Source organism: Cyprinodon tularosa, unplaced genomic scaffold (assembly GCF_016077235.1).
Source record: "Cyprinodon tularosa strain WSP-4 unplaced genomic scaffold, ASM1607723v1 ctg657, whole genome shotgun sequence".
NCBI lineage: Eukaryota > Metazoa > Chordata > Actinopteri > Cyprinodontiformes > Cyprinodontidae > Cyprinodon > Cyprinodon tularosa.
The window spans coordinates 38,860-60,646 of NW_024039404.1; the positions used below are offsets into that span (position 1 = coordinate 38,860).

General features: G+C 37.8%; 2 protein-coding genes across 5 annotated transcripts; both read left to right on the plus strand.

Annotated features, from left to right (window-relative positions):
- The first annotated feature begins 834 nt into the window (after window positions 1-834).
- On the plus strand, window positions 835-9,609 carry rnf8 (ring finger protein 8, E3 ubiquitin protein ligase). Of its 4 annotated transcripts, none has more exons than XM_038309113.1 (9): window positions 835-1,092; window positions 1,327-1,455; window positions 4,119-4,567; window positions 4,969-5,176; window positions 6,682-6,744; window positions 6,939-7,028; window positions 7,127-7,234; window positions 7,419-7,623; window positions 9,278-9,609. In XM_038309113.1, the coding sequence occupies exons 1-9, from the start codon at window positions 970-972 to the stop codon at window positions 9,445-9,447; spliced, it is 1,545 nt and encodes a 514-aa protein (XP_038165041.1). In that variant the 5' UTR covers window positions 835-969; the 3' UTR covers window positions 9,448-9,609. The 4 variants fall into 4 exon arrangements, with proteins under 4 accessions (XP_038165041.1, XP_038165042.1, XP_038165044.1 ...); XM_038309114.1 differs by having other exon boundaries at window positions 9,281-9,609; XM_038309116.1 differs by having other exon boundaries at window positions 7,419-7,630; window positions 9,278-9,446.
- A 3,761-nt stretch (window positions 9,610-13,370) lies between these two features.
- Window positions 13,371-21,339, plus strand: tcte1 (t-complex-associated-testis-expressed 1). Its single transcript, XM_038309102.1, has 5 exons — window positions 13,371-13,474; window positions 16,738-16,895; window positions 17,383-17,957; window positions 18,609-19,058; window positions 20,083-21,339. Exons 2-5 carry the CDS (start codon window positions 16,799-16,801, stop codon window positions 20,266-20,268), a joined length of 1,308 nt encoding a protein of 435 aa, XP_038165030.1. The 5' UTR covers window positions 13,371-13,474; window positions 16,738-16,798; the 3' UTR covers window positions 20,269-21,339.
- The last annotated feature ends 448 nt before the right edge of the window (window positions 21,340-21,787 follow it).

The window sequence follows — 21,787 nt, forward strand, 5'->3', positions numbered from 1 at the left end:
GGTTCCTAGACATGAAAGAGGTCCAAGCGGATCAAATTCACAAACTTCTGAGTTCAGCTGGAAATTATCAAGAAAAGGATTTTAAAAAAAAATGTCATACATATTCTTCAATGGAATGCTAGAAGTCTCATAGTTAATGGTCAAGATTTAAAAAAAAATATATATGTACATGAACTATAAATTAGCTCCGGATGTTATATGTGTTTAGATTTTAAAATTCCCGGTTACAATTCAGTCAGAAGAGATAAGAGTTACAATAGTAGTTGAGGAGGTTGTGCAACTTTCATTAAGGATGGATTGGCATATAAAGAACATCAGGTACCTGGTTAATATGAATGTGTAAGTGTAGAAATATTTAAATCAGGAAAAATTGGTAATATTAGGATTCTTAAATATTAAAACGTTAGAAAGTGAGATATTTAATACAATTTCAGGATCAATTAAAAGAAGAGAAGTTAGGTGTAGTGACTCCAATGCACATAATAGTCTATGGGGAAGCAGACAGACGGACAATAATGGTAAAATAGTGGAAGAAATGATGGATAAAAGGTCTCTGGTGTCCCTTAATAATGGTCAGGAAACTAGAAAGACAGAATGGACTGTTAAATAAATTTTAGGGATAGATGGGGATTGGGTGGAAAATTTGGTTATTAATAAACATTTTTTTTTATTTATTTTTGTTTTTACATAACACAAAAATAAAAAAAATAGAATATAGTAGGTGGAACTACAGAGCTACACACAGTACAGTAGGTGGCGGTATGCACCTATGAGCTGTTTGCAATCCGCCAATCTAACAAAGAAGAAAAAGAAGTAGTAGAAGGCTTTTATTTAGAAAGGAACTCGTCGTCTTCCGGTTTGTAGGTAGCCTTTCATGGCTACAGCTCCAGTAGCTGCGGTATGAAGGAGAACCGTAACGTTTGGAGGGGTGTTTAGGTCGAAGTGGCCTTTAGGCCGAAATGCGAAAACATGGATAGCTTAACGACGGTCTGTTTTTCGTCTGAGGAGGACGACTGTTCCGAGTCGGAGGTTTCATGTCTGATGAGAGTCGGAAAGAACTCGGACTGGCTCAGTTTGTCCGAAAACACAGAGGTGCAGTTTGGCTAACGTTTGCTAACAGGCAAAACTTTAAGGACTGTGCGAATTTCAAGAAATTTTAAGCGCTCTAATCACGCATTTCAGCTCTTACTTAATTTTTTTTTTTTATGTTTATTGGGATCTTGTCAGATATTGAGAATGACGTAACCCATATATATTATCATTAGTATTTTGCATGGAGCGCAGCAGAGGAAAACGTAAGTTTCATGTTTATTTTTGACTGTTTAGATCACTATTGGACGTGGTGTGGAGGTAACCCATCAGCTGATATCTCCAACGTGCCCTCTCATGATCTCCAGACTGCATTGTTCCTTCAAGCAAAGGGAGGATGGCCAGTGGACAGTAACAGATAAAAAGGTGAGCAGGTTACAATTGAGCTAAAGTTCTCACCCACTTTTCTCCTTAAACATATTTAGTGAAAGCATAAACTGTCTTATCTCCTTTTTACTATGTTCTTAAATTTATTTTGTATCACTTATAAATAGGGCTGGGTGATATGAAGAAAATCTAATATCACAATATATTTGGGCTATATCACGATACATGATATATCACAATATGTTTGAATTATCTTTAAAAACAATAGATTGCATAAAAATGCACTGATATACACTAATACACTTTTGGTTTTAATTTTAAAACATTTTATTTTAACCAGCTCAAAAGATTTTCACAAATAACATTGCAACATTATGTCTTTTGGTGTCAGTATTAAATCCTTAACAAGATCCCAGCAACCAAACAAAGCAAAAACACGTAATAATAAGTAAATGTAAAACAAAAAAGGGCTCTTTTATGCATAATAAAAAAAGCTGAATAATAAAATAAATTGACCATTACATAAACAAAAGTTGAAATACTGTCCAAAAATTAGAGCATCTCAACACTATTTGCACTGATCTTAAATGCTGGGAATTTTAAAGCAACAAAATTTGTAAAATAGGGAACATTACCAAGCTTAGAACATGCCTGTAAAACCTCTGAACAAGACCTCATGACATCACAGGTGTTGGACCATCTAAAAAACATTTAAATTACGTAAAAAATATCGTCTGTGATTTCCCTTCATCTCTTACTTTTTCTCTTATATGGGATCGCTGTTTCTAACAATGAGGCCACCGTCATCAGCTTCATTTAACGTTTTAATTCGTTAGCGGGGAGGCGCTGACATGCAGGGTTTACAAAATTCTTTATTTTGCTGCAGAAGTCTTTTTAGGTGGTGGAATAATCCGTACTGCTGCCTTTTGCAGCAACGGTTTGATGGCACGTCTTATGCTATGTTCACACCTAACACGATTTAAGCAGCAAAAAAGCACCCGCTGCTTTTTGATGCTTGTATGCATTAAGGTCCGACCTGCCTCAAGCGTTTCTTTAATTCTCCTGTAGAGTGTCCAGTAGAGTCTGTTGAGCTGCTTCTGCTGCTCCTGTGTTTAATGGCAGAGATCGGCTTTGCTATATTTGCTGTGATCAGTGGGTAAAAAATAGTTTTAATGTTTGTAAGTGAGAACGCCCACCTGAAAACATCTTCTGTGCTGTCAGTTCATCAAGATTGCGATACTGCCTTCAATATTATTTCTTAATCATCTAATTACTTTATTCAGGTGTGTCGAACAAAAGGCACATCTAAAGGTTGCAGGATACGGGCCCTCAGGAACTAGAATTGCCTACCCCTGGCCTAACTGAAACACCTGTTGTCACCATATTTCGGTTTCCGCTTGCTGTAGTGTGCGTGCCGTGCAGAAAATAATCCTGTTTTGAGGATGGGGTTATGATGCATTCAAAGTGTTTGGGAAAAATTAAACTCTCTGTGAAATAGATGCAGACGGCTTAATGTAGTCATGCAAATTTGTGCTTGATGGTTGCGATAGTCATTTTAACTACTGTGTATGAGGAAACTCGAAAAACATCAAGTATATTCGATATATAGCCCACCCCTACGTATAAAAAATGTGTTCAGTACCCTTTTCTAAAACTTCCTCTATGTAACTATGTAACCTGTGAGATTCCACAAGGTTCAGTCCTGGGTCCTTTTTTTTTTTTTTTAAGATGCATATTTCAGTGTTTGACTCTTAACTCTACTCTTTGAACATAAATGTGCTTACATCTTAATCAGTAGTACAGGAGAAGTTTATGTTTAGGGTCATTTTACTCCTGGAGGAAAAAAACCCTCTGGTAATTTACAGGTTTGGTTTTAGGGTTCCTCTGTATGATTTACCCCACCAGAGAGAATACCATGTAGGAGATGTGATATTCAGTGTTAGTTTTGCACCACGCACAGTGCTGTGTAATGCCAACACTATAGATATCTTTCTAATGATAGATTTACTGGACAGGAAGAACGCTCCCTTTACTTATTTTTATGGGATGGTGTGAACTAAATCCATTAGATTAGTCAGAGCCAAGTCCTTTGAGTTTGGGATATAACACTAAATTTGGGTTTAAGGAAAGCTAAAATGTCCTAAAGTCTAATTTTAATTTATGTTTTTTAACCTTTTTCTAGAGCCCTTATAGCAGATCCAGTGACTCCTCCCTCTAAACTCTACTCTGAAATGTAGATCAGATGTGGAGCAGAAATAGGCAGTTTTGCCAGATTGGCCAATCCCATTTTGATATTTGTGCTGGTGATTTCTAAAGCTTTTCTTTTGTAATTTTCATGATTTAAAAAGACTCAATAAATTCTTCTATAGTATCAATTTAAACATGAAGGAAACATTAACAAATCAAACAAAACAATTACAATTGATAGCAAATGGATAGTAGAGCAATTAACATGCTTCACATGATCTTAAGGCATGGATGCTGAATTCACTAATGAACACATCTTTGTGTTAATATTAACATCGGCCGGTCAATGTATTGGTCTACCCCCTCTATGAAGTGTAACTCTGTCTCTCTGGCTGTTATGATTTATGATTCTTAAGATTCAAATAAAATATCTTTCCATCTATGGAACTATCAAAGTGTGTATGGACATTACATACAGCAGCAGTTTGTAACCATTGCTCTACTTTACTTCCCAGAGCCTAAACGGGGTGTGGGTGAATGACAAGCGGATACCTCCAGAGCAGCCTCATCTGCTCAGGCTCGGAGACTCTATTCAGCTTGGAGTTCCTTTATCAGGATCAAAAGTAGAGTTTGACTACATCTTCATCCGGCGGCCGCTCAAAGACATTAAGCCCTACCTGAAAAAGGGCTACAATGAGGATCCCAAACTAAGCCAAACACCCAAAAAGCATAAGAGGAAGCTAAGTGTGGAAGAAGTCGAGCCTTCTACTTCAAAGAATAAGTTATATCGCTGCGCTTCTGCAGACAAGTCCTTCGCAAAGCCCTGTCCTCTGTCTCCTGTGAAGCTAAGGCAGCGGCTCAATCACCCAGAGCCAGAGGAGACTGCATCCAGCAAACAAGTATATGAAGGTGAGCAGCCTTCTGAAAGCTCCGGTACTGCCTGGGACCTCAACAACCTGCAAACGTAAGGCCCAGTTTCACTAATCTGTCATCCTGTGTTTCAGAGAAAAAAAAAACTCTTAGTTACTTTCCTCATATTAAGGATTATAAATGATAGTTTTATCAATAAAAGATCTTTTTGTGTTAAACTGTTTCCATGTTGGCTTCGATTAGGTAGCAGCTGCAAGAAATTTCTTTCAGGAATCCCTTTAGACACCTGCGTCCGTCTGAGTCAGTTGTTTTGACATCTACACAGTTTGCAGCATCTCCTTATACTTTTCACTTCTGAGTTTTGTTACATGAATAGTGTTGTTTGTTTTTTGGAGGTGGTTTTTTTGTTCAAATCAATGTCTGTTTGGAGAACAACTATTTTTTTCAGATGAACACCCCTCTAGCTTGTCTCATGTTATCTTCTTATCTCTGCAGGTACAGCCAAAATATTCTGCTACTGAGGGAGCAGGTTAACGACACACAGAGGCAGGTCGAATCTCTGGAAGGAGAGCCCAGACAGGCGGGCCTTCTGAAAGAGGAGCAGATCCGTGAGCTGCAGGGTCAGCTGCAGGCGCTCAGAGCTAAAATGCACCGGATGGAGACGTTAGAGAGATCCTTCAGCGAAACAAAGAGGCAGTTAGAGGTGCAGTATTGCAAAAGTACTAATACCTCTCAAACTTAGGTGAAGTTACACCCACTTATTGAAATATGATTTCAGAGGTTCTTATGTGATAGGCCAGCTATTTTAAAACTTTTTGTCACATGGACTAAAGTACTCATGAGCCTATAAAATGTAATAAAAAGAAAATAACCACACAAAAAAGGAAATCAGCTGAACAATAATAACCTGCAACATCTTAATTAATAAAAGTAAAGCTAGGGTCTTCAAGATTTAACTGTTCAAGAAAGATGTCAGTTAATTCTTAAACTGTAGTCCAGGGCTGTTTATTTAAAAATAATGCATTCAAAACACATGTCGTATAAAGGCCCTCTGAAAAGGCAATCCATAAGGTCATACAGCCAGGTCTGTTAAGATTTCTAAGGAAACTAGGCAGGATTCACGCCTCTTAAACACTCTTAACGCATATCTGCAGCTGTGTGTGGGCGTTCCTACTCCTGCGTAGGTTAGGGTTGGCAAATCAACAAACCAATACTCGTTTGCGCAAAAATGTCCCCGCTGTCAGACCTCCCCCAGGGGACGTCCAGTAGACTTCGATTGTATTTTGTCTTTGACTCCACTGTCATCCCTCACACCAAACATGCACCAATAGCTGAAATGAAATACTACAGGAAGAAACTTCCAGCAAAACCAGGCTCAGTTTGAACGACCTTCTGCAGAGGTTAGCTAGCTCCTTAGGTGAGTCTGTTCAGAAAACAGTTTAGCAGATTAGCTCTGAGACAGTTTATTTGTCAAAAAGGATGAAAGATGGCACCTACAGTTAATCATGATAAAGGCTGAGCCCATAGCTATGTCTGGGAGAGAAACAAGACTAAACACTGAAAGCAGGCCGGACGATATCATCTGTTATGGAAGTGGTTGAAGGCAGCAGGCCAGTCTCTCTCCAGCTAAATGGAGCAACAGATCAGATGAAGCTACAGTGACAGGAAAAGCAGAGAGAAGACGGAGGTTAGAAGTTGAACTAACAAACGATGAAGAATAGAAGCAGACTGGCTGCCCAGTGTTTTTTGTAAATTAATATATATATTCCTTTATCCACACCATTTGAATTTAATTGGTTTAGGTAAAGGAACAGCATTATGACCAATAACAGCTCAGAGAAGTTAATTTTCAGGACATTTGCCCTAAAACATAGAATGCCAACAACATGATTTGTAAATCTGGACAACAAACTCTAGAGGAATAAATCCTCCTTTAATACATTTATAGTTTTTTTTTTTTTTTTTTTTGTTGCATACTTGATCATGGGTTCAGTTTAGATTAGCCCCCGTTTCCAAATTCTGAAAATACAATTTTCTTATTTGCATTTTGTTCTCAATGCTTTAGTTTTAATGCCATAAGAGTACACTTTTTTTTTTATTACTGAAGTTCAAGCAAACATCATGCCACCATGTTGCCTTTTAATCTGAATAAAACTATAAATCTAATACTAAGTTCAAATATTTTATTAATTGTACCAATTGATTCAGGAGGAGAAAACGCAACAACAAGAGGAGCTAATGAAAAAACAGCTTGAGGAGGCCTTGCTAGAGGTAAGGAAATCAAAATAAGCCTAATAATTGCATCATATAAGCCTGTTTATTTATATTATCTGTATATGATGGAAGAAGCAGTCTTTTCCACTGTATTTTCCAACAATGTTTTTGCAGGAACAAAGCTTCTAAGACTGAATGTGTTTAATAGTTCTTGAATCTAATCAAGTTTTGATCGTATTTGTTTTTAACAGCAAAAGAAAGTGATCGATGAACTCGCCCTCTCTCGAAAAGGCTTTGAAGAAATTATATCGGCTAAAAACAAAGAACTAGAAGTTACTATGGTAGGTTAATCATTATTTTGTGTTTAGTATCATTTGTTATTGATCATAATTTTTAGGTCCTAAATTTTATGTTTTTTTTGTTTGTTTGTTTTTTGCAGGAGGAGAAGGAAAAGGCAAGGGCCCAGAAAGAGGAGGTTGTTACTCAGGTCACTGAAGTCCTAGAGAATGAGCTTCAGTGCATCATTTGCTCAGAGCTCTTCATTGAGGTTAGTTTCATCATCACTCCAGCATTATGAAACCCTAGTTACAATTTGTACCACTAGAGGGCGCCTCCGAGTTGAGCTAATATTCAGCACTCCAAGTGGAACATAACTTTTAAACAAACATAAAACTGGTAAACAGGGAAGAAAAATTGAGCTTTTGATGTGTAACATGTCTGCTCTTTGACAGGCCGTCATCCTGAACTGTGCCCACAGTTTCTGCTCCTTCTGCATCAAGCAGTGGCGCAATAAGAAAGATGAGTGTCCTATCTGCCGTCAGGCCATCCAGTCTCAGACACGCTGTCTGGCTCTGGATAACTGCATCGACCGAATGGTGGAGAACCTCAGTCTGGACATGAAGGCCCGGAGGCAGACCCTCATCACCGAGAGGAAAGGTGAGAGGTGTGTTCTGACTTCATAGTCATACAGATAGAAGCTCAGTTTGTTTAAAAAAAGTCTTACATTTCTAAATAAATTGTGTTAAGGTCTGTTTTTTTGTTATTTATTTTTTATGGGGTTTAATTTTCTCATGCTAATGTAAAGGCCAGAACACACCGAATCTGGTTTTGCGTCTGTTCCGACAGAAAATTGTGTCGGACAAAGTCTTGGTGTTTAGTGGTCATTGATACTCATTCGGGGGGGGGGGGCTGATCACACCAAAACCATTTTACACATGAGGCTTGCGTAGGTCTGATTAGTCAGACTACACAGCAATTCGGCAGATTGTTCTTTGTCTGACAGGATCAGAGACGCAGTTACAAAGTAAAACACATCCGCTTTGTTGGAAAATAGAAAATCAGTTAATTGCACAGGGAAAGAATCAGTTTTGGAGTCTCACTTGGCCTATAGTAAGCGGGACAGACTCGTGCAAAAACAATGAGTGGAACATTAAAAAAAGAATACTTTACTCATGATAGGAATTCAGGAGGACAGAAAACTGATAAAGTAGTGATCCTATTTGAGCCTCAAAAAAAAAAAAAACAATATTATGAGGGGCAGACGGAGGAGGTAAGCACGCCGTGTCTCACCTTTTTATTTAAAAAAAACAAACAAACAAAAAATCTTTACAGATCTCTCCCTGAAGATCACCTCTTGCTGCCTCAGTCAGCATATAAACCATCCCACAGGGTTTATTTATGTCTTTTTCTATTCTTTAGATGAGATCTTATGTTTTTAATATAGGCGTATGAATGTTCTCTATCTGTTCTGGTTTGAGATGCTACACAGACTCATTAAAGGGAGGCTTTGCATTACCCCGCCAGGTTGGAGCCTCTCTATTTAGTCAGTGGGACATGGAAAAAAAATCGTATGCAACCAGTGTGTTCAGGCCTTTAGGCATCCTTAAATGCACTATAAGATGCTCTTGCGTGACTGAATTGTGCTTTATTGCATGTATTTACATCTGAAAACATGCAGCCAGCCAATCAGCTGTCCTGTTATTGGCTGGTCCACTTAACTTGATCCTGCTGCTGCCATGAAAAAAAGCTAATTCCTCCAACACTAAAGTTAGCTTGTTTTAAACAGTGACTATGAAGCCTTCTGCCACTTATGCTAAAAAAAAATAAAATAAACAGCAACATAAAACTTGGAAAACTGTTCATAGTGTTGGAGTTGCATTTTTAAGGTGCTTTTACTAATCGGCAACTGGGGTCAGTTGGTTCCGTAGCTCTGGCCCCAGCAGGCTAAAGTCATTTCTTAGCAATTTGGTCGGGCAAATAAGCTTCTAAAATAAAAGAACCGACTAAATGTTATTAAAAGCCAGGATTATGACTGAGTGAAAAAACTCAGACTAGGTGTTAAAGCTGTAGGCGAGTAAGCATTTCAAACACAAAGTGGCAGCATCGTTGTTATTTAGGGTAGTGGCAGCCTGGTGGTTAGGGAAGAACACCTGGAATGTAGAAAAAGTTGCATTGACAAATGAGATGGCAATTACCTCACTTCGTGTTGCATCTCCTTTAAGACATCTACAAAACGAATCTTACTTCCAAGACTCGGTGCTGTTGAAGATTGCAGGCCCAATCTCACATTGTTTGAACCATTTTTTTCCAGCAGCCGCCACCGCTGAAGTGATGGTGATCAACGACGACAGCAGCAGAAGCAGTGACAGCGACAGTAGCCTGGTGTCCATAAACAGCAGCCTCTACTCTGTGGTCTCTGTAGAGACGGACAGCAGCAGCCATCTGGACTCTGAGGACAGTTTTGAGGATTTGGACGATTAGCGCTTTCCCCTCCTGATGGCTTGGATTTGAATTGGACTTTGTAGAGTTTTAAAATTCCCTGATTTATTCTGGGGATGTTTACTTAATAGTACAAAAAAGGTTGCTTTCGTTGTGAATTTATGTAAGATTCCTTGTGTTTGATGTCTTTTTTTTTTATTTTTATTTTTTATAATGACTGGATTTTCGGTGAAAGGAATAAAGTCTCTACCTATGCACTCTCACCATAATTCATACCTATGATTTCTTTTTTGCGTTGACTTTAAGTTCTTTGAAATCTTTCAACACTCATCCATCCATTACAACAGTGTAAACAGTCATTCTTAATCAGATTAAAAAAATTATACTTTTTTTCAGAAACAACATATTTCAGTTTGTATTGTCTCATCAGCATCCATCCCTCTAAGAATAAAAACAGTTAGGCATTACAATTTAAGTTTCTGCTCATTTTTTATATTTCAATCATTTAAATGGTATTGGTATATTTAAAAAAAATTAAAGCAGCACAGCATATCTAAAATAATGTGGTAGCATGAAGCTGTTGGCTACTTTTCAACAAAAACAGGAAATATGTAGATGGAGGGGACCAATAGGGGGTTTTCAGTGACGTCACTGGCCAGCTCCCGGTCCGCCATCTTGGGTGGCATATTATCGTATATTAAATATATCATGTCGCGAATAGATAAGTACGCCAGCACGCTAGAGCCACCAGATCATGGAACATATCTGAGGAAATGTTCCGTGATCGACCATATGGACCCCTATGCCCTCCACGGTGCCTTGTTTAGCACTAATCCAGATGATTGGCCAAATGTAGAGCACGGTAACATAGTTCATTACCCGGTGTTCAGTGAAAACCCTCTGCACACTGGAGGAAATGAGAGCGTACAAGGGTCTAGAGGCTCACAACCAGTTCACATCTGGTTGGGTACGAGATGTCGAAGTGATGTACATGAAGGAAATCGCCATCATACGTGGACGGGTGAGTTTTAATAAGATGGTAAAAATGTAAACAATCCGACGCAGGGCTCGCTATGCTAGGTGGCTAACGGCGCGCGAACAGTTCCAAAGCTACAAGTCCTTGGAGTCTCATGTGCAGTTTACGAATGGATGGGTTCAGGAGCTGCAGCTCATAAAGCCAGCAAACAGTGCTAACCGTTAGTGCTAACAACCACTCAGGCATGTAATGTACTTTTAACTAGCTGCTATGTGTTTCAAAGGTTTGGTTAGTAACGTTAACTGCCAAACCTCCCTAAACCCTCCGGGTTTCTCACATATTTGAGCCTTTTCCCGCTGGTTGAAATCAAGTTAAGGTGAAATTAATCAAATTAAAACACGGCCGAGAGAGGGAGTCCAGTACGCGGTGGTCATAGGCAGTAGTCTGAGTAGCGGCGGCGGAGACGGTCAACATTGCGGCCACGGAAAGTAATACGTCATGACGCCCAAGCCCTATTATTAATATATTCTTACATGTTTTAAATGCTTGACAGTTAATTACCTGTGACAAAGTGAGCACTGCAGACTCTGGCGTGTTCCAGCTTAACACCGTCCAAATCGGACCTGGATATCCGTGTCAGCCATAGGTGACGGCGTTGTTCAGATAGCTGTTTTGTTTTTTCACATTGATTCACGATTACGGCTGGTATGCGATAGAAAGAGCGTTGATCTCCACCTCCACGGGCCGTGCAACCAACAATTACACACGATTTCACCATTTTTCACTGTCAATACTGCCTAAAGGCCTATACATACCTCACGTTTGGCCTGCACGTCCGTATTTCTGTCCGTACGTTCTATCCGTTGACTCCTTCATACCTCCGTCCGTTGAGGTGCGCAATAACCCGTATTTCCTCTAGGTGGCAGTGCTGGGCGCCAATGATTCGTCATTGATCAAAACATGGCGATGGTCCAAGACCTGATTCTGTTGCATTCTAACCTTCTTTGTGATTTGGTTGACATTTTGTACTAAAAACTCAATAGCGTCCCCACCGTTTCCGGTAGTATTGCTCCGTATTGATCCGTTTCGTCCGTAAGCGTAAGCTCCCAATTTTCGTGTCAAAGTACGGGCGAAATCGACGGTTAGAACGTATGAAACACTCCACACGTATCCGTATCCGTCTTTTACGTGAGGTATGAATGGGCCTTAAGGCTGCCGCCCAATATGGCGGACGCGCTGAGTAGTCACGTGAGCGCGACGTCACATGAAAACCCCCTATTATAGAAAATACATGGCAATGTTTAACCTACCAGAGGATGAAAAAAGAAATGAGCTGTACTCTTCAGATTTAAATTAGTAATGGGTTTTTAAATTATTTCCTCTTGCAGATTTTGTATTACATTAGCAGCACAAATTTAACCTCAGCTCTGCTTTTGCCCTGCTAAAACAGGAATTTTATGAATTAATTTATTGTGGGAAATAATTTGCATTTTATAAAACATATATTTCATTTTACCATAAATGTAGGTGCTTGCAGTATGAAAGACAGCACTTGGACTTAAAATAGAGGACTTTACTTTTAGTAGCATTAAAAACAAACATGCAATTTTCCTATTTTATCAATGTCCGATTAAGTAGATCAGTAGCAGGAGAAGGTGTCATACCTCTAAGGGGGTTTTATATTTCTCAAGAATTGTCAGGTTAAATCCTCCTGTCTTTGTAATTAAATGCTGGGTTGCTTAGGAACTACTGCAACACCTCATGGTGTTATGAGAGCAAATAGAAGTGTGATTGCACAAGTGGAGCAGTAGTGTTAAAGCTCTATGTTGTCGCACTGCCCTGCAGAAAGCCAAACTATGTTTCTGCAGATATTTGAGAGCCGTTCCTTGTTATTAAACCATGTTTTTGAGAAAAGGTATTTGCTCCTTTCTGGTTTTGCCTTTTCATTGTTAAATATTTACTATCATTAAACGATGTATATGAGACAATTTAATTAAATAGAGATAACCCACGTAAGTATGCAAGGCAGTATTTTATTATTTATTTGATTAGGGGTTAAAAAAACTATCTGAAATTACCTATGTAAAAAAAAGTACATTTTAAATAACTGCATTTTAAAAAAAAACATTAGTTCAGATTTACTAGCCATTACACATGCTTGTTTATTAACAGAGCCTTAGAACCAAAACATTACTGAAATTGTCTGACATTATGAAGCAAGAATAAAGACATCCATCAATCTAGAAAAATTTGCAAATCAAATTTTTACAGCTTTATGACTGGCAGACAATGGTGAGAGTTGAGAAAATGTGGACAGTTGGACAGCATTATTATATGGAAGTGTATTGAATTCACCTAGAAAACAGAAAGTTGTCTGTTTTTCTTAATTAAATAGATACATAATGCCACAAGTGCATATGATAGAGCTACCTTTGTAAGCTATTTATGAAAAAAGTTAAGAGGTGTGCTGCGATATCTGGTACGGATCCTTGCATTTTGGTATGCAAATCACCTGATGTATGCAAAATTGGACTGTGCCAGTCTTTTAGGGACTCTCTGGACAATTTCATCATTTTTTAAAGTGCAGCCTTGAAAAATAGTAACAATGACTGTAGTTTACAGTTTTAAAGTTTTTACATATTATATATATATATATATATATATATATATATATATATATATATATATATATATATATATATATATATATAATGATAAAATATAATAAATATAATAAAATATAATACAATAACCCATTTTACAAAACATTCAGCAGTGTAATGGCAGTTTGGAAGAAACTTGTGGAATCTGCTGGACCTGCATCCAATTTAACTTTTAGTATTAAAGATAAATTAGGCTCTATCTCTCAGGCAATAAAGAACTGAAATAAATTAGTAATTCACTTGTTTTTCCACGCGTTCTTCTTAAAAATAGTTTGAACGCCGTAGTGGTGGTGTTGGTGGGGTGGGGTGGGGGTTCTAAGCGATTATTAAGTGTTGGAAAAGCGGTTGCTACAGTTTCCCCGGAAACCAGTAAACTAAGCGTTTCCATGGAAACCGGGTAATCCCGAAACCGACGCGTACAGCAGGTTTGGTAAGAAGGATTTATGTAATTGTTTCAGTAGAAGTTATATTTCCGCGCAGTCGGTTGGTTGCTCAAGTTTAAACGCAGGAAAAGTTTATCTTAGTTTCATTTTTGATATTGTTTTCTGGTTATTTTTCATTAGTCGCACTTCAGCTAACGTTAGCCAGATACATCTGTGTGCTGAACCTTTAACAAACGCATCTACATTAACTTATATTGGGGGAAAAAACGGTTGCCTTTATACAAACTATAACCTTGTTTTTATCCATGTTCCTCTATGTTCCTAAAAGAGCACTTTGCTCTCAATCAGCAGGTTTACTAGTGGTTCCTAGAATTTCTAAAAATAGAATGGGAGGCAGATCTTTTAGTTATCAGGCTCCTATCTGTTTGAACCAACTACCAGTTTTGATCCGTGAGGCAGACACCCTGTCTACTTTTAAGGGTAGGCTTAAAACTTTCCCTTTTGATAAAGTTTATAGTTAGAGTGGCTCAGGTTATACTGAGCTATATGCTTAGACTGCTGGAGGACATAGGGACCCCCATTTCATCATTGTGCTTCATTCTGTCTCTATTCTCCAAATCTGCAGAATCTGTTAGTTCAATCTCTAACATTATGCTCTCTCTGCTTTTTCTCATAGTAGCTTTGCCTTGTCTGTTCCTGTTTGGCTGTGACGCCATCCTGGAGAGAAATATCAGCTGTGCTAATTCCATCAACACCCTTGTTTATAGATGCTGGAGATCTGGCTGTTTTCTAGTGTAGTCCTGTTTCTCTGACCGTGACTGGCTGGATGTGCTCTCTTCTTCCTCTGAAATGGGAGCTAGCTCGGAGCTCGTCTGCTTGGCTGTGTGTTTCCTGGACGGGGCCGCCTTTTAGAGCTGCTTTTTGTATCTCTGCTTCTGTCTCCTTGAACCCCAGTCGGCCTCGGCAGATGGCCGCTCATACTGAGCCTGGTTCTGCTGGAGGTCCCTTCCTGTTAAAAGGGAGTTTTTCCTCTCCACTGCCTCTACAAGCATGCTTAGTGTGAGGGATTGCATTTGAGTCAAAGAGTCAAAGCAAACAACTGGTTTTCCTTAGATAGAAAACTTTGAATCAATTTGACTGCATGATCTGGTTGAACTGTAAAGTGCCTTGAGATGACTCGTGTTGTGAATTGGCACTATATAAATAAGCTGAATTGAATTGAATCCATCATCTAAGATGTAAATAAAATCATGATTATAACTGGGGGAAAAAGTTAGAAGGAAGGAGGAAGGTTTGTCCCACGCTGAGGAGCTGTCCCCCAAAGCCTGAGTCTATATAAGACTCAAACTCACTGCGGATCCAGACATTTGATTTGAGAAAGCTTCCTGGAGAGGTGGCGAAACGTCTTCAAATCTTGGAAACCAAGTCCAGTGGATAATTTTTTTTTTTTTTGAATTTTTACGGAATACATGTTTTAACAAAATTAAGTGTGACCTTCATGTTTTCTTTTTGAGAAAAACATAGCTAAATGTCTCCTAGTCCTATGTTTCATGGCCAAAATCTTATTTTTTATTTTTTTTGTCACATGGTATCTCTTTTTTTTCTTTCTTTTTAGACCTTCTTTTAGTATCTTTTAGTTTTCAGGGGTGTGCATTTATGTAGTTGATTTAAATGTCTTTAAATTACTGACGACTTTGGCCAGTCGAGTGGCAGATTCCAAATTCTTTCGTGACTTCTATAAACATCAGACCACACTCGAGAAATCTTTCTGGAGAACTAAGATTTAGACAACTTTTATTGTCATTTTTTATACACAGAGTATATAGAAAACGAAATTTCGTTTTGCACAGCTTTCAGACAGTGAATGAGCAACAGCTTAGCAGTAAAATGAACATTTTCATTTCATAAAGTGCAGTAGTGATCAAATGTAAACAGTGTGGGAGAAAAAACATGGTGCAAAAATGCATTGATATGGAGGTTCAGAGCATTTCAAGACAGATATATATGGTGCAAAAATGTAGTATTTGGTGAAGTGTTGTCAGTGTGATGCACAGTCAGTGACTTGATTTAAGATTTTTTTCAACAGTTCAGCATTCTGATGGCTACGGAAGAGGATTAGGGCCACTGGAAAAAAAAAATGTTAACTGATTTTTTTTTTTTATTTCAGTTTAACATAGGAAAAAAAGTCAGAATTCTGTCTTTTTTCTCAGAATTCTGACTTTTTTTTTTAGAATTCTGACTTTAATCTCAGAATTCTGACTTTATTCTCAGAATTCTGACTTTAATCTCAGAATTCTGACTTTTTTCCATATTAAACTGAAATAAAATTTAAAAATCAGTTAACTTTTTTTTTTTCAGTGGAGAAAAGCTGTTGCAGAATATGCTGGACCTGTATCAGATACTGCAAAGCCTCTTCCCAGAGGGCAGCAGGGAGAACAGTCCATGGTGGGGGTGTGAGGGGTCACTTAGGGGCTCGGAACACACGCAGTCCCATTAGACAGTTCTTTTGATCTAACCTCACTGTTCAAGCTTCTGTTCAAGCCAGATTGTTCTTGAGCACAAGGAATCGACTCTTCATGGTTCAAACAGAACAAACCTCCTACAAAATGCTAAAGTTCAATGTTAATTTCATATAGACTTAGAGACTTAGACTTAGACTCAATTTTATTTGTCCCTTGGGATTACTCCTTCAGGGATATTCTGGTTCCAGTAACTTATATAGAGTACAAAGATGCCATTAAAGACAAAAAAACCAACCAACCGACAATATTAAAAAAGTGTATATAGAACAAAAAAGCATAAAAAAGGAAAAAGTTTTAATGTCGTGTAATATGTTTCCCTTAGATATAAAAATATTCGCACAGTAGAGAGCTAAGGGAAGACTACACAGTAGTTGACTTGGGTTATTGCACTTTTAATGCAGATGTACTGACCTTATAAATAAGTTAAAAATTACAGAGGCTACCAAGTAGTTGGCATGTGTTATTGAACAGTGAGAGAGAAGAATATTGCACATGAGTTACAATGTTTTGCATAAGATGTCCAAGGAGGGGGATGCTGACACGTGTCCCTCTTCCTATCAGATCTAATGTTATAGGAACAGCATGACATTTAAGCCCTTTTGGATGAAAACATAATCATTTCCTTTTATTTTTTTTTCGTTGCAGAATATATTTTTCTTATTTAATTTAATGTCTCAGTATGCTAATATTTATATATAATATTCTTATGTCCAGAGTTGTTAGAGAATCTACAGGCTGTAATGTTGTCATAATTCTGTATTATTTTAATAGATTTTTTTTAATTACAGGATACCTTCTTAAGTCATCATATCGTCATCCAGAATCCATTTATTGGATAACCATAGAACCATGAGAAGAATCTTTGCTGAGGATCCAAACTGGTCCCTGGAGTTGGTTCCCAGATTATCCATCAGGTGTCTGGAGACCATTATAAACACCTTTGGCGGTATGTATTTAGCATCTTATAGTGTTTGAAAGAGTTCTACTAAACAATTTTATCAAATGTATTATCTAATTTACACTTGTTGACATTATACAAGAAAATAAAATGTTATTCTTACATTTGAACTGAGAGAAAAAATAAAATGGAAATGGAGAGGCTTATTTTTTTTAATTCTTAGTTTTTTAAAGGCAGCCCTGTTCAAACTAACCAACAAGCCATGTAGGGGACATATTGCATATGTTTGCAAATATGGTGGTAGCATCATGCTGTAGAGATTATTTATCTTTTTAAGAAAAAGGGAGGTTTGTCAAAATGAACAGAGAGTTTGGCAAAGCTAAATTAGAGGAAAATCCTGGGGTAAAAAAAAAAGCTGTAATATCACTGAACCCTAAACCAAACAGACCAGTTCTACAATTCAATGGTTTATTCTTGTGTTGCTTCGTGTGCATCCTTTAATAAATAAAATTTATAACATTTCTGCTTGTTACAGAAACGCAAATATTTGAACAACTCACACCCAAGCAGAAAGATTTCGTTCAGGAGAGGCTGTCTCCTTCGCTGCCTCTGCATGTGACTGCCGACGTGATCCCTGATGGCGTTTACTGGAAGCGGTGCTGCGAGCAGAGGTGGGACGTCTGTGACGTCTTTGATTATGGCGGCAGCTGGAAACGGATGTTCTTCGAGAGGCACTTGGAAAACATGATCGAACTTTTCATCCCAGGTGTAACAGAGCTGAAGACGGTTCTCAGCATACTCCCTTTTTGTAAAAGTCATGTCAGGAGGTTAAACATCTCACAGCTGCTGCTGCCTGTTAAGAAGCCTCCAAAGGGGAAGATGGATAAGCAGTTAGAATCAGGCTTGGATATTAACATTGAGGAACATGAGGCCTCTATGGACCACTTTGACTTTGGCCCTGTCTTAGATCAGCTGATAAACCTGGAAGATCTCCACTTGCAGTACAGAATCAAACAATGTGGATTGAACTTTGAATGGTCAATGTTTGAAATAACTGACAGAGACTGTAGATCCCTGGGCATGGCTCTTAAGTTCAGTAAAACTCTGAAGGTAAGCATTTATGTCATTTCATTTATAATGCTGCATGTTTCACAGAATAAAGTTGCAATCTTCCTGATTTCATTTACTTTAAGGAAGGATATTTGTCTTTTTTCCTTTTATAAATCATACTTGTTTTAGATTTTTTAAACTGTTTTTTTCTGCACAGAATTGACCTGTCATCTATTTATCACCCTGGTCAGATTACTGCAAGACCTGTAGCATCAAATAGTGAAAGTCATTCATTAGTCTGTAAAAAGTTACAAAGCTATTTATCTTTCCCTCTAAATCAGTTTGAGCAATTATTTAAAAAATAGTAATATGCTTTTATTCAGGTTATCTATATCTAACATTAAATTAGATTTAAAATCGGAAACATCCGTGAAAAAAAAGAAGAAACCTATGCCACCATTTCACTGAACACTGCTATCTATACAGCTTTATATGGTCAAATGTCTCTAATTTGCTGGAACAGAAAGCTAACGTCTGGCTGAGTCTGAAAGTATTACATCTTAAATGAAAATATTTTATGATATTTCCTGCTGTCCAGTAAAAGGTCTGTTTTCCATATTTATTCCCATTTGTTTTTAATAAAGTATTCACAAGTGTATACTTGAAGTTGTTGATACTGTTATTTCTAACATATCTGGTATGTGACTACAGCGTCTGAGGCTTCGTCAAAGCCAGGTTGAGGCTAAAAAGTGTTGCCTGCTGGTGAGAGCCCTTTGGGACCACTCCTCCCTGAGAGAGCTCGACTTAGCTCACAACGTGATTGGAGACGGTGGGGCCACAGCTGTCAGCGAGCTACTCACCAGAAGCAAACTGGAGAAACTCAACTTGTGCAACAACAAAATCGGCGACCTAGGAGCCAAAGCGATAGCTCAGGCTATGTCAAACAACTGCATTCTTTCGTCCCTTAACCTGCGTCTGAACGTGGTGACAGATCAAGGGGGCCAGGACATCGCCAAGGCCTTAGAGAACAACAGGACCCTGAGGGACTTACACCTAGGAGGCAATAAGTTGACCTGGTTAACTGCAGTTGAATTCTCCAAAGTGCTGCAAAAGAATACAACTCTGAAGAGCATCAACCTGACCTGCAACAAGCTCGGAGAGGTAAGTTAGGACATGGCATGATGACTGTTCCTCTCTTCACAGCTATTATTGTGCTCCTTTGTCAATGAGTTTTAAAGTCTGTTAACACAACACCAGAATTTCCCCATTGTGGGACAATAAAGGGAATTTTATTTTTCTCTATTCTATTATTTGTTATGGAGCTGCAGCAGATAAACACTATGATACTAGATTAGGCAGAATGTAGTAGGAAAGTCTGAAATACACCAAAAATATGTTCAGGGTCCTCATAGGCAGGAAAATGTGTGTTTATCTTTGTTTGATGTACTACTTAATTAATACCTGATAGATGTTCAGGAGACGTGCAAGTTCTATGTAACACATCCTACACATTTCTTATGATTTTTTTTTGCTGAGTTCAAATATATTTTTGGCTTTTTAAAATTAATTTTTTTACACATTTTGAAATTCTTAACAATAGGATCTTTCTGCTATTTCTATTGTGTTCAAGCTTGGATTGAATTTCCATATTTCTGCTTCTTTACATTCAACCAATAATGTTGCTCCAAATGTGAAAATTTAAGTTTCATTTATCATTAAAAATTTTCATTAAGCCATCAAAAGGTGAAAAGTAGTTTTCCCGCATTGGTTCTGTCTGCACATACATGTCTGCAGCAAGTAACCAGGATGGCCATGAAGTCCAAGGATTTTTCAATTATTCATAGAGATGTTTGCAGGGATGGAGAGCAGACTTAAGTATTTCCCCATGAGAGATATATCTGACTTTTCATTTTTCTTATGATCTCTTCTTTCCAAGATTTCACAGTATGCTGTGTCTCTGTCTGGAATACTGGAGGATAAGAAAGTAACTCAGACAGCAGAAATTTAATACCACCAGTATCTCTGACCTCAATTCAGTCTTTGTAAGAACAGAAATCAGTGTATGTAAAAAAAAAAACAATGACAGCAAAAATTGTGAGCTAGCAATTGGGATTTTTCATAAGGACGTACCAAACACTGTGTTACTTTGTCGCTTCACTCCCATTATTTTTGTGTGTTTGTGCAGGCTGGAGGTAAAGCTTTGGCAGAGGCGATGTCTTACAACAGCACTCTAACAGAATGCGATATCCGCCAGACAGACGTTGATGAGCAGAGTGCTGCCTCCATTAACCAGGCGGTGTGGGCCAATCAGAGTGCAGAGTGGGACAAGCAAGCTCAGCAAGGGAGAGCAGGAAACTCCATCAGTACTTAGTATAAACCTGCAATCGTCAGTTACTGAGTCTACAACCACCCCATACAAGGACGTTTATATTCAGGAGCCACAGCATTTCAGAGGATACCCCATCACCACAGCATCAGAAACAAGCATTGTGTTATACAGAAGCATGTAGTAAAATATATTTTTCTCTCTTTATTAGAGAAATAGATTAAGAGGCAGAATTCCCTGGAAAAAAGTTACAGAAAAATGTCTTGAAACTTTTCCACATTTTGTCTCAACCTTTAAAGTATTTTACTAGAATACCAAGTAACATATAAATGTGAAGTGGCAGAAATGTTATGATTCTCAATATATATAACAAATAAAAAGCTTGATGGGTGGCCATGCATTGATATAGTGCTTCTGATAGCCTTATACATAAGAGAGACAGAGCACCTGTGTATAATTTAATCTCAATATGGATGCAGCTCTTTGTCAAAGGACTAAGAGCTTTGTTAGAAAGCACTAGACAACTAGTGAAGCAGAAAAATATATCATAAAATCGGGTGAACGGTTGTTTAAAGCAGGATTCTTTGACAATCCAATAGGAAATCTCTTTATCCGTAAAAGAAAAGGACTAAGTCAAAACTGCAAACCTACTAAAACATGTTAATCCACCTTGAATTAGAACCCAGGTGGACTGAAAACATACAAAAAATGTAATCTCTGTAGTAAATAATGATGGTGCCAACATCCTAATATAGGGTTTTACTAAGAGTTGATGGAAAGGTGAAAAGTAAAGCAACCCAGGACATGTTTTTGACTTAAGATAGTGGGGATGGTTCGCCTTCTAGCAGGACAATAACCAGATTACGATAAATAGTTAAGCAAAGTCATAAAACCTTACAAGAATGTGAAATAGGAAGAGATTAGATGTGCAGTGCAGACAAATTGAGCAACCACAGATAACAGTAGAACACTAGTTTTTGTGATCATTTTCCTTTATTAAATTTTTTATGCGGTTTGAAACTGTTTTTTTGGTATTAAGTCCTCATGTTACATCAAGGCAGCTTTGTGGTGATACTAAAATACATAACAGATGTTTTAAACATACAATATTAAGCAATTAGTGCTATTTGTGTCCCTAAAATATAAAATCAGTAATAAAAAATCCTGTTTTCATTAACCTTGTAAAACATAAAGACAGAATTAAGAAAAAGAACCTCCATGTTTTTAATATGAACAACTGTGCTGTATGTGTTGAAGTCAATACCTCATCTTTTGAAGCATTTTCAAGTGTTGTACAAATGTGTTTAAAATAGAGATCATCCGATGCTGTTTTTTAAAGGCAATACCGATTATTTTGACATCACTCTATATGATCCTGTGTGCTACAAGGAACCAAAGGGAATCAAAACTGCTGAGATGAATTTAAATATGCGTGACGTTGATTTTAGCTGATTTTAACTGTGATGCATTTATCAGAGTAGTTTATACACCATTAAACATCTGAAGATGAAAATATTTTCCTGCTGTCTTGGCCTCAGTGTTTCTATCTGTGAGAGACACTAAG

Excerpts from the sequence above, each read along its gene's own strand:
- tcte1 (XM_038309102.1), top strand. The coding sequence starts at position 16,799 with ATGAGAAGAATCTTTGCTGAGGATCCAAACTGGTCCCTGGAGTTGGTT. Across the intron at positions 16,896-17,382 it reads CATTATAAACACCTTTGGCG|AAACGCAAATATTTGAACAA; the intron begins GTATGTATTTAG and ends TGCTTGTTACAG. Across the intron at positions 17,958-18,608 it reads AGTTCAGTAAAACTCTGAAG|CGTCTGAGGCTTCGTCAAAG; the intron begins GTAAGCATTTAT and ends ATGTGACTACAG.
- rnf8 (XM_038309113.1), top strand. The coding sequence starts at position 970 with ATGGATAGCTTAACGACGGTCTGTTTTTCGTCTGAGGAGGACGACTGT. Across the intron at positions 6,745-6,938 it reads TTGAGGAGGCCTTGCTAGAG|CAAAAGAAAGTGATCGATGA; the intron begins GTAAGGAAATCA and ends TGTTTTTAACAG. Across the intron at positions 7,029-7,126 it reads AAGAACTAGAAGTTACTATG|GAGGAGAAGGAAAAGGCAAG; the intron begins GTAGGTTAATCA and ends TGTTTTTTGCAG.